The sequence below is a fragment of the Pezoporus flaviventris genome, unplaced genomic scaffold (assembly GCF_033815535.1).
Source record: "Pezoporus flaviventris isolate CSIRO_AGI_PZ_B2104156 unplaced genomic scaffold, CSIRO_AGI_Pfla_v1 ptg000031l, whole genome shotgun sequence".
Classification (NCBI taxonomy): Eukaryota; Metazoa; Chordata; class Aves; order Psittaciformes; family Psittacidae; genus Pezoporus; species Pezoporus flaviventris.
Genome location: NW_026892579.1, coordinates 67,972,352 through 67,984,822, shown reverse-complemented (window position 1 = coordinate 67,984,822; position 12,471 = coordinate 67,972,352). Strand labels below are relative to the sequence as shown.

Here is a 12,471-nt window from a genome sequence, read left to right as displayed (position 1 = left end):
AACAGGCAGGACAGAAAACTAGAGTTGAAGATCACTATTTCATTGAAAACTTGTTTCCAGAGCTGCTGTTTTAAAAATTTCAGAGAGAACTTTTGCCTCAGGTTGGTGTCTTCTAGAATGATGTGCACAAAAGTGACATTTTTAATTAACAAAAAAAGACTCTCTCCTCATTATAGAGGGTTACTGCAGTTTCCAGTTTATGCTTTAAATCTGAACCACAAAAGAATACTGAGAAAGAGTCCGTGGCTTAAAATATATTTCAAACCATTCAATAAAAGGCAGCAGGAATAAAGTTCCTCAGTAGGTTCCTGGCTTTTTTCTAGGAAAGGGGGACTACAAATGAGTCAAAGTATATGTGTTTTATTGAACAGAAATAATAATGTAAGTAATTTTTACCTCAATTGGCTGAGGATCATTCAGGTGGGCACTGAGATCCATCAGGAGCTGTGGCATCCAGGTGGGAACATCGTAGGGGCTTGACAGGATACAGGCGCTAAGTCCCAGCACGCCAGCGTGACGCTTCACCAGGTCTGCAATTGCAGGGGATTCTCTTACATGAAGCAAGGTGCAACCACCTCATCTAAGACCCTCCTCAATGGCACAGACAAACTTAAATCTGGTTATCAGTGAAAACAGGCTAGTTTTAACTGATGGGAGTGACTGAAGAGAGACTACACATTAAATAGAAGTGGTCTAATAAGCGTAACATACTGATAACTGGGGTCTGACCCTGAATTGAAAACTAAAAGACAAACCACCCCCCCTGCCACAGCAGAGACCTTTAGCTTCTACAGAAACCCAGACAGTTCTACAGCCCATATAGTCAAATAAATGCACACAAATGCATGGATCTCCAACCTGCTTCTGCTTTCTTACACAGAACCACAGATTCATTCTCTGATTCTATCTTCATTTCTAATGGAAGAATGTGTAAAAAAAAAAAAAATCACCTGCAACTGCTGCATACTTTACAAATGAGCTTCCTTCTTTCACCAAATCTTTCTCTCAGTAAATAGCTCATGAATTACATCTCCACTGCTCACTGTTTCTGCACTCAGAATGTGTTCTCAGATATGGGACCTATTTGACAATAGGCACACCGAGTCCTCCTGGGTCAGATCAATGTGACTCAGATGCATTAAGTGGCTGGTCAGGAGCCAAAGCTCCTAACTAAGGTTAACTAAGGTGGGTTTTTGTGTGTGTGCTTTCTTAGAATACCCCCCCCAACTACTAACAAACAGAAGGTTAAGTGGGTAAGGACTGAAATGATGTGACAGCTGAGGAAGTGCATTTACTGAGGAAACAGCTATCCCTCACCATCTGCATCCTTAACTATGTGAACTGTGCACAGTGGAGATGGGGAAATCTCTTTAGTGTTAATTCTGGGAAAGTAATGAATTGGTTTAACAGAGGAATACATCATAAAAAAACATTAATTGCTTTTTGGTAGTAGTATTATTCATCATATATGCTGTAAAACCAGTTCTTGAAGCACTTCACAACAATTAGGCTCTGCGTTACATACACACCAATATACAGTGCAGTATCTAAGGACAACTAATTTGCCATTGTGGTTTATGAGTGCTCAGGAAGATAAAACAGGAGCATGTTTCTCTAGGTATATGTTAGTTTGCTAAATACTGCTTAACCACAGGACAAATCCTGTTCCATCTGCAGCACTTGCAGAACAAGCATGTAAGTAGAGTACAGAACACTTACTTCCTCCTAACCTACTACCCACATGCATGGTTCTAGTGGAAGCCATTCCCTTACCACCAGAAGGAATTGTGTCCACCACAGAGCCCAGGTCTCGCTTGCGCTTCTTGGGGAGCCTCATCTTGCAGAGCTGTTCAAAGTGGGTCTGCATGGGCCCGTCCATGGTGAGGAAGTTGCACTGCAGCAGGCCGCTGAGTGTGGTAGCAGCCATCTCCCTCACCTGGAAGCAGAAAGAACACGTACCACAATTACTAAGCACCCAAGCACAGCAAGAAACAGGTATTTGTGCTATCACTCTCCTTTAAGCACATCCAGCCAGGCCAAGTTAACCAAACTCTGCCTAGGTCTTTAAGATGCATTCTGTTATCTCGCAGATCATAAGTTTACTACGTGGCTCTTTGCAAATTGATAAACATAGTTATATAGTAATGCAGAACTACCTTCACATCAGTTGTCATTAAGTGACCTACTACTCAAGCAAATAATGTAACTGACCTCCACTGTCAAGTCACACGTATCATCAAAATTAAGCTTTAGGAAGTTTAAAAAGCAGACTTTTGAATGAGAACAAGATGCACCACCCCAAATAATCAATCTGTTTTGTAATGTTTGTAATAATCTTTGTATTAACATCAGTTTTACCAAGGGAAAAAAGGTGCTTTATTTTTATTCAAAAGCATTTAAGTTCCCCCCTCAAATGTATGTGGAGACATTCGAATTGACAAAAGCAGAAGAGTTTTTCCAGGAGAAGGGAGAAGGTTCATGAGACAAAGCTCACTCTGTTCTACCCACAGCATGGAAATTCTTGGAGACACAACAGGTGCTGGACTAATAAACAATGACGAGTAACTTCAGTGCTTTATGGTCAACAGTTCACTTCTGTAACTCATTACAGACACAGTATTAATACACCAGCATTATTCACTTTGCTGTCCTGAGTACCAGTTCTTTTCACTGCATAAATAAATACAGAATTCCAGGCTGACAAAATAGAATCCAAGACTGGTTTGGGCTGGAAGCAACCTTAAAGCTCACCCAATTCCAGCCCCCTGCCACAGGCAGGGACCCCTTCCACTAGAGCAGCTTGCTCCAAGCCCTGTGTCCAACCTGGCCTTGAACACTGCCAGGGATGGGGCAGCCACAGCTTCTCTGGGCACCCTGTGCCAGCGCCTCAGCACCCTCACAGGGAAGAGCTTCTGCCTTATCTCCAACCTAAATTTGCTCTATTGAAGTTTGAACCCAAAATAATCTCTCTGGTAACACAGAAACCCCAAAGAACAAGACCAAAAACCACTCAAAATACAGATCTTGCCCATTCCTTTTAAAGCAGCCACAACACCCTGTAAGTGGATTACCATTAGAGACAACTTCCTTTTAAAAGCAAGTATAACCCATCAGTATTACTAATTTATCTCATCCACTCCAATCTCCTAAACCCATAAAGTTATACGAGGATAAGACCATATTTAAACTGGAATCCCTCCAAAGCTCACTTCTACTTTGGGCAGTTACAGCCTGACAAAAACCTCCCAACATTTACACACCTAAAAACCAAACTGTCTTGTGCTGAAACGCTGACAGCTGACTTCCTGGTAAGTACATACTGTTACAGGTTAACAGTAAAGAGAACATTTGTCTGTCTGGAGCACAACCACCTACCGATGCTCTGAATCCAACACAGCAGATTATAATAAATTACATCCTTGAACATCGTGTTCTGAACCTCCACAAAGCAGTGAGTAGAGCTGCAGATGCTGCAGTAATTAAATGTCAGAAGTTAACAACGAGCTCTTGAGACTTCACTTCATGCCAGTGCAATCTCTACAGCACATTATTCAAACGTGAGCTACTCTGTTAGCAGCAGGAAGAAGTACAATGTGACATGCTGCCAGTGCTGTTTATCAGCAATTTGTGAGTCTCTGAAGGACTAAGCTATTTAATGAAACATGATGTGCTAATGCAAGACCCCGGAATAGAAAGGAGCTTGGCTGGGAAGTGAGCAAGCTCCCCAGTGAACTGTGCTCATTTACATCACTAGTTGCTGTATTAAAACCACTTTCCTTCCTAAATTGATCATCTAACTAAAAGGAACACTTTGCTGCAGGAGCATCTACGAGCAAAGCCTTTAAAGTCATACATTAGGAAGCTGATCACTCAGACCTGACACCAAGTAATTCACAGATCATCATACTCACACAATGACTATAGACTATAACATCTGCAGAGCAGCAGCAGATGAACACTGTTCCAATCAAATATGGGGTTTGCTTTGGGTTTTTTTTTGCTCAGAATTGAGTGACCACGGTCTATAAAACTGCAGCAGTGCTGGAACAAATCCACTCCACAGCACAAGCCAAACCTAACTGCAGTATTTGTATATGCAAAAGAGCTGCTTCTACAAAGAAAAAGGATTCCTGTAGTAGTGCAGTGTAATATGAAACATGGTTGTCAAGTGCTGTGTATCCCATACACTGTTTTATGAAAATATAAAGATAAGAAACACCTGCCCAGAGAGCTTCCTAGTTCAAATCATGGCTGAGAAAAGTGAGAAAGATGCCTTCAGATTAACCTAGGCTGTCACTTCAACTGTAACTGCAAATCTTTCAGTCCAAGAACCAAAATCTCAGTTCTATAGGGTAAAGACACCACCAAATACTAGATACAGCACAGGATTCTCATCTTAAAAAAAACACACTGGAATTACTCTGCAAGACACTGCATCTTGCCAATTATTATCGAGAAAGAACAAGACTGCTCTTCAAAGCAAAGTGAAAGCTTCCATGGTAACATCATGATCGTGAGTGGTTATGAACACAGAGAAGCTTTTCTGATTTACATCTCTGTAGAGCAGAGGAATGATTCTGTGCATTTAAAATGAGTGGGTGAATTGTACTGAAGTGAACAAAAGGTGTGTTTTAGAATTATGTGAGATGCTGAGGCACGTGTTTGGGGGAGGGTGGGAAACAAGGCAGCTAGTATTGGGAGCTGTTAAATTCCACACAGTGACATGAAAGACAGGAGATAGATACCATGTGAAGACTGAAATGGTGAGTAGTCTTTAAGTATTATATGTACTTCTACAGGCTAATGTCAAACCTTTAAGCCACAAGTTTTAATCTATCTGTTCAAATTATTTCCAGTTCACTGTTCACAGCAGCAAGCTTCACATCTCACTTACACACATGTAACTAGTGTTTTACACACAGCTTCGGGAAGACCTAACCAGGATCTCTGTCTTGGCAGAAGGGTATCCCACCTCAGAATCTTTTCTCTTTCTTCTAGAAAGAAGCAAGCACTCAGTACCCAAAAGGAGGATTTCACTGACATCTGCCAGCAGCACCAAAACCACTGAAAATGATGGTGCAGAAGAAATGGAACAGGGTGGATGTGAACACCAAAGATCCTTCACTGTCCTTGAATGTGATCAAGCACACTTAAACTCACATCATTCAATGCAAGCCTGCAGTTCTGTGAATGAGTGATACAGAATACCTGTCTAATTTCCCCCTCCAGCTTCTGGAAGCCTGACAAACATCCCGAGAACAAGCTTATAATCCTGACGTTACTTCTAGAGGGGCACCCTGTGTGTTCACACACAGATCTCCAACAGCATGTGTGCATCACAGCTGAGACTTTGGATTTTACCTCCTTCCATTTGTACACACTGAAGCATCACAAACTCAAGAGATGCACAAAACCCTGTCAGACTGACAAGTAAGCTAGCAAACCATCATCTTTTTGAATCACCTAACATCACCAGCATCTGCTAGACAAATCCTGTCCCATTACACGTGCTACCTTCACAAAACTAAGGAAAATCTACTTATAACTAAAGAAATACTTCCTTAGTGAGCTGGAAGTATTTTTGTTGGTATGATTAAGTGGGAAACAGACCTACAGAGTAATAAATTCTGGTTTTATATAGTATTCGTACAGGAAGGCATTTTACCTTGCCAGAAGTTGAATTTTGTAACAATATCCATGCTAATATTTATAGTAAAATGACAACAGCCTTGTTTCAGCTGTACTTAAACCAAGAATGAATCAAAGCAAAGTTCCATTCTATTGAAAAGGAATAATGGGATTTTTAAAACTCACTGTAAGTATTTTCTACGCAGCTGTTTTCCTGGAATATTAAAAGGGAAAATGGAATATGAAAGGAATAAATCCTGTAAAGCCAGTTACATGTTCAAAGTAAGAGGAATGCTGAGCTAGAAACACTTGCTGTATTTATTTATAGGCAGTGGCTTTTTCATAGACCTGACAAGGGTGAGAAACCAGTGATGTGAAATAAAGCATTTCAGAAGAGGTATCACTTGCCTCAAGCTGCTCATCCTCCAGGAGCTTTATAACCAGCCATCTAATGTCATTGACTGCTTCCTCATTGTTGAGAAAGATGAAGAGGTTGTAGAACACCATGGTCTGGAGGTAGGTTAGCACGGTATATCTAGCATGCCAAGAATTGCTTCTTGCTGTCTGCAAATAGAAATAAAGGGAGATAAGAAAGCAAGAATGCTAAAGCATCAGGTACCTAATGTAAAGCTAGCAACATATAGAAAAAGCTTTTGGGGACAGTTGCCGACATCTTCCCTTATTCAGATACTCTTGTTTCAAACACTCTTTGATTTCCAAAAGTGCAACTATTATTTAGACAATAACTTATACAGGCTTCACTTTCAAAGCACACCATTATTTAACAGACACCTAATTCTATAACAGAGTAAGCAAGTTTCTCCCTTGGATTCGTTCCCATCATCAGTCATAAGGCACACATGAATAAACCAGACATTCTGTGCTGCTCGAGGACATACATCCTATACAACAGATTCAGAAAGCCAGTTTTCTTCAAGTTCCTTTACTTCGACCTCCACATGCTTATGGAAGTCCAAATTACTGGAAGCCTCAGGCATGGGTGCAGCTGGATTGCAACACCGCAGTTACTGTTCTGGCTGTGTGCACAGCTTACACCAACACTTTGCAATAGGGAGTTTTACTACAGTAGATCAGCCTTGAATGAAAAAAGGCATTTCTTGCATGACAAAGAATGAATCAATTGATTCAAGAGGGAGTTTTCATTTGTGTTCTTTTTCAGGAAGCAGCAGCAGTTGATAAATATACTGTAAACTATAAAAAGGCACAGATTCAAGGGCAGCTCTTCATATGACAGCTCATTTTGAAACTGGATTTTGAACTGGAGTGATAGGCCAAGGGCTAATGGGTTTACACTTAAACAGGGGAGATTGAGATGAGCTCTTAGGCAGAAGCTCTTCCCTGCGAGGGTGCTGAGGCGCTGGCCCCAGAGAAGCTGTGGCTGCCCCATCCCTGGCAGTGTTCAAGGCCAGGTTGGACACAGGGGCTTGGAGCAAGCTGCTCTAGTGGAAGGTGTCCCTGTCAGTGGCAGTGGGCTGTAACTGAATGAGCTTTAAGCACCCTTCCAACACAAACCAGTCTGGGATTCTATGATTCTACAGTATTAGAAGAGCATGCATCAGGTAACAAGAAGCTTTAAGCTCTCCAGACCATACTCACTTGTTTTAGCACCTGAAGTACCAAAGGCACTTGCTGAGGATACAGCAAACCCTGAGACATTAACGACAAACACATCTTAGCATCTCTTTTGAGCTCATCATAGCTATTGTCGTTTTCTACTGGTGCAATCTATAGGCCAAGACAAGAGAGGGGAGAAAACAAAAGGTCAGTGTTCATAAATAAGCATTGCTAACAGCAAATCCTGAAAGCAAGTTCCATGTCGTTAAAGGGCTGTTGTCTAGGAAAAACACAATCAATACAGTGCTGAAAGGTTAACTAGGAAAACCAATCAATATAATGATAAAATAGTCTCAGCAATAAGCTGTGGAAAATGAACAAACTCAAGGGATCCTTGTTCCTTGCACCACATATTACTTATCTAAACAGTGTGATTAGTCTGAAGCTCTTGAGGAGGATTAAATGGGTGCTGTTATGACTTTGGCTCCCCATTGCAACTCTTCTGGTATCAAATCCAATTTGATTTAATGTTTTAGATGTAGGTCCAAAACTGAGAGGAACTTTTACCTGCATTTCAAGTTCACTTTACATAAGTAAACCTTTATTTTGTGATCACATACATTATTTTTGGATAACTGATGTTTATATAAAAGACAGAGATATGATCTGGAGCATGCAAATTAACTGATTATTTCAGATATATAGCACTGAATGAATCAGCTTTATAAAAGAATACAAGGATGAGAGATGCTAGGAAAAGCAAGAGAAGTTCCACTGTATAATCATGAAACAAAAGAAAACCACTAAGAGGTAAGTATCAGAATAGAAACAACATACACATGAATTAAATGCTTGCTCCCCAGGTTACACATGTACAGGGCATTCATCTACAGGAAACCATTTAACAGGCTGAATAAACAGTTGTAAACACATAGAAGCATAAAAAAACACTGGGCCTCTTTGGTATGGATGGATTTTATTACCATTTTAGGTCTTCTTCTGATTTATAAAGTCCCTTATAACTTTCTTGTATATACAGAATCTCTTTTTAACCAAGCATAACTAATAAAGGAGCAATCACAGTGCTTACCTTGAAAAACAAAGGTAAGAGCTGAAGCTGCTCTGTGACAGCTGTGGAGAAGGAGCGTCCTGCACTTGCCATCAGCCACTTCAGAACTGTTTTTATAAAGAGAAATGATCACTGATTAAGAAGACAAAAATACTAATAATTCCCAAATAAGTTATAGACCAGATTTATTGCAACACCTGCTTGTGAGATTTTCACCCATTAAAGTGGGTCTACAGCAGGAGTTAAGTTTGACCTTCTAAAGGTGACTTTATAAACCCCAACCCTTAAACTACAGATACCCCGTTGCAGCACAGATCTGAAAGGAGAAAGTGCGTATTCCACCTCTATGATCTGCAGACCTCAGTCGTGTCTTACAATACCCCCATTTCTTCAGCTCAATAAGCAACTCACTGGTTTTCAAGAGTTTAATGCCCTGAGTTCGCTCATCTTGTTCACCAATTCCATTCTCCTCCATAACGTGATTCTGAATTTCTTCATCGGCTTCCATGAGGGGTTTAAGATTTTCAAGTATCCGGGTAGTAAATTCATGGACACGAGGAGATTTAGTTGCAGCAGTATTTGGCAAGGAAACATCTATCATGAATATGTAGGTCAAAACACTGAAAAGGCAAAGAAAGAAAGAAAGCAGGAACATAAAGTTAATATGAATGCTGTTTAGAGAACATGGCTAAAAGTGAGCTGAGATCAAGTTGTTGAATTTGAAGTTTAATACTTATAGAAAATCTTATCTTCACTTCAAAGTTATTTAAAAACCAAATGTTTTAAATAACATTTAATAGATTTGACATCTATTTAGACATTTGAATCTACAGGTATTTGAATCAAGCAGGGTTAGACAATCACCAAGCTACAACCCCTGTCTCCCAACAGATCTGCAACTAGCTTTTAAGTCACTAAAGTGCTCTCTAAAGGATTCCCTGTATATTTATGGTTTATTGGGGATTAGACACAGTAAATCTGGGTTGTGGTGGTGTTTTCTGGGTTTATTTGATGGGCTTGAGGGGGAAATGGTTAGTTGTTTGGTGGGGTTTTTATTAAGAGCTCTAACAACATCATGCGTAAAGGCAACAGGCCATAGAATCACAGACTGTTTTGGGTTGGAAGGGACCTTAAAGATCATCTCATTCCAACCTCCTGCATGGGCAGGGACACACTCTGGTGACATACAGTAAAAGACAAAACAAGACACATCACCTAAAGTTTCTGAAGCAAGTCTGTTAACAATAACTGACCTGATTTCTAAGACCAGTATTAGTGCCTTTCAGCGTCATTATTTAGATACTGAATTACCCAAATAAGACAAAGAGTTTAAACCCAAGAGCTGCAGAAGAGGACACTGACCTTCCTATTCTCTCCCGGACGTTCTTGTAAACCTGGGTGAGTTTGGGCTCCAAGTACTTCAGCAATCTGTGCAGCAGCTCTGGCACTCTCCATTCCTGCTGTGCTAGGCCACCTTGCAGTACATAGAGCCGGCTGGGAATGAGAACAGCTTAGCTTTAGTCACACAAAAATCCTTCCTCCCTTCCCCAACCCTCTCTCCAAGCCTTGTGCTGGAATGTTTCGTGTGTGGCAACGCATGAAAGTGTCTTTGCATGAGCTGCATGCAAAGATGGGGGGGAAATATAGGAGGAAACAACAGTGGTGCTGCTAGACCAGTTCCAACCCTTCACATTCTGTTAGCTAGACTGAATTACACTTAACAAAATAGCAATAATGAAGAAAACCACTGCGTGGGGAAGCTAACTGGAAAGCAGCACCTTTGCTCCCTGCTCCACAGCCAGCTGGCACAATGTGCTCCCAGTACATTTTATCCATGCTTTATTTCCCTCTTTATTCAGCCACAATCCAACAGTTAAAAATCAATTTTACCAGGCATCTACAAAGGAGCCTCCTTCACCACTCAGTGGAGATTCCAACAGCAATTCAAATAACCAGTGCAGCTTCCTCGGATCTCTGCTCTCCTGAAAATAAACGTATCAGAGGCGTAAGGAAACTGGGATTGGGTTTAGTGTAAAGAAAGTTTTGACAGATTTTCTTTGCATCCCTTGGGTTTATTCTGTTAAGGAAGTACAAAGTCAATCTTTCCACAACGAACCTCAATAGGAGGAAAACTCCATGAAAAACTAACCCGTTTTAATGATCTGGTAAATACAATGATACAACAGAAGGGATTTTTACTTCATTTTTGACATGTATCAATAATCATGTCTGAATTTTGCCAATTAATTGCCAGGGTTCTGACAAACTGTGCTGAATTTTACTAAGTGATTTCAACAAGGAATTCCTGATCCAAGACATCTGTGGCCCATCACTTACCCTGCTTCCCAGACACCACAACTCCCAGCCTACCACAGTCTAGAAATCTCACTGTATGTTACAAGACAACTTGAGGCAGTTTTCACAGCATAATGTTCTGCTGCCCACTTGTAAAGCAAGAATAAAAGTGTAATTGCAGTGCAGAAACTCCCACAAAAAAAGCAAGCAGACACATCAACATCACCCACTAACCTCATGCAGCTCTTAAAAACACTTAAAAGACAACTAAGGCTTTACTTCTCTTCTAAAATGTCTTATTTGCCTGCAAAGGGCAGACAAAAAGCCATGATATGTTTAGATGGGTGTTATTTTTATACTGTATTTGCAACTCTCAGTTTCAGCTGATAAAATACACCCAAATGCCTCTGTTCGTAAAGCTCTTCCTACATATTATCTGTCAAACTCGACCATCTGGCTGTAGCTAAGACTAAGACTGGGGTACTTACACAGGAGGTTGCTATGCATGTGCCCCAGTCGTTGTATGTTTCCACTGTGATGTTGGACAATGCTGTTCGAAGCAATGGACAGAGAAGCTTCCACAGTTTTTCCACCTGCTCAGCAAGAAGGCAAAAAAGGAGATATGTACACCAAGGACTTCCCCCTCTCCCCAGGTTTAAAAATGTCTTTTTTATTAAGGAATTGATTCTCCCAGCATTATTTTTCAGCACAGAAATTCATTTAAAGATGATCTAGACGGCTAAGTCTAGACTAAATAAAGATGTAATAGACCAAGGTGGACATAAGCACTTATTCCAACTGGAAATTGCAAACCATACCAGCTTTGCTAGCTCCTTACCAGCAAACTGTTCTTAGTTTTAATCCTGAAGCATCCACTAACAGCTGGTATTATACAGGCACCAAACCACACTACAAACTGTGCTCAAAGTCTGGCAATGAAGCACTAAGTGTTGTAACATTTTCCAGTCCCTTCTTGGGCAGGACGCATTGAAAGCCCTCAATTTTATACATCTAATTTGTTGAATAATTCAAACTTAGTCCCTAAATTCATGAATCACTCAAAAAGAAGCTCCTTCAGCACCTTCTCGAATGTCCAGTGTTTAGAACCTCTGATTAAGCCAGCGATAATTTCAGCCACACATCTCTGGGTGCTTTCATGGGAGTCTGCCACAAGCTCTTCTAAATGGGGCTGAAGAACTGGCAAGAAGGCATCATCAAAGTTCCTGAAGAGGCCCTGTAAAAACATATATGAGAGTGGCTTCAGCAATTCTCCATCTAAACTACTGTCTTCACAGGAAGAACATAAGGTTGAGAGGCACCTGAGATTTGAATATGCAGAAAAATCACATTAGCTGGCTTTTGTAAGAGAATTATAGACAAGTGACCTCTGTATATCACTCTGTGTTTCCCTAAGTAGTTAATCAGAAGAGAGGATTAGCACGATTATTTAGAGCACCTTTAAAAATCAACACTTTGCAACAGTGGGGTATAAGCCAAGTAGTATACGGCTCTTCCAGGCTTTGATAATCAGCTACAAAGTGGAAGCAATTCAGTTCTTGAACTCCAGTTACCTTGAAGAGGCAAAATCTGCGGGGATTAAATTTGTCTTTTCCTTTTCTGTCTTCTAAAGACAAGAACTTTATTAACTGCTCCACAAACTTGGGATCAGAAAAGTGATCATAGATAATCTGTTCTGCCTGTAACAGGAAACAAAAGTAAGAATTAGCTTTAAGGTCCTTGACTGTCACAGTGTTATCCTAATCTTTCCAAGTCCCCTTTTTCACTTTACTTCTGGTTTTGGCAAAAATCATGCCACGGTTATCTGTTCCCTCCCCCCCCATTTTATGGGCAATGTTTTGCAAGACTCATGGTTTTTATTAATGACTTTGGGTTGTCTTTCACCA

General features: G+C 40.6%; 2 protein-coding genes across 6 annotated transcripts in view; one reads left to right on the top strand and one right to left on the bottom strand.

Annotated features, from left to right (window-relative positions):
- Positions 1-12,471, top strand: part of NPHP1 (nephrocystin 1) — a 179,074-nt gene that overhangs the window by 87,086 nt on the left and 79,517 nt on the right. The gene's annotated exons all lie outside the window — the stretch shown is intronic.
- PSME4 (proteasome activator subunit 4) overlaps positions 1-12,471 on the bottom strand; it is a 60,494-nt gene that overhangs the window by 2,885 nt on the left and 45,138 nt on the right. For 2 of the 3 annotated variants that reach the window (XM_061461700.1, XM_061461701.1), the window contains 9 exons: positions 12,139-12,264; positions 11,649-11,801; positions 11,056-11,160; positions 10,163-10,254; positions 9,635-9,766; positions 8,684-8,892; positions 8,294-8,379; positions 7,246-7,374; positions 5,818-6,192 (listed from right to left, as the gene is read on the bottom strand). In XM_061461700.1, coding sequence (XP_061317684.1) covers positions 5,947-6,192; positions 7,246-7,374; positions 8,294-8,379; positions 8,684-8,892; positions 9,635-9,766; positions 10,163-10,254; positions 11,056-11,160; positions 11,649-11,801; positions 12,139-12,264 — 1,278 coding nt within the window. In that variant the 3' untranslated portion in view covers positions 5,818-5,946. Of the gene's footprint in view, positions 1-396; positions 531-1,773; positions 1,937-5,817; positions 6,193-7,245; positions 7,375-8,293; positions 8,380-8,683; positions 8,893-9,634; positions 9,767-10,162; positions 10,255-11,055; positions 11,161-11,648; positions 11,802-12,138; positions 12,265-12,471 lie in introns of those variants that run through there. The other variant, XM_061461702.1, reaches the window with a different exon arrangement.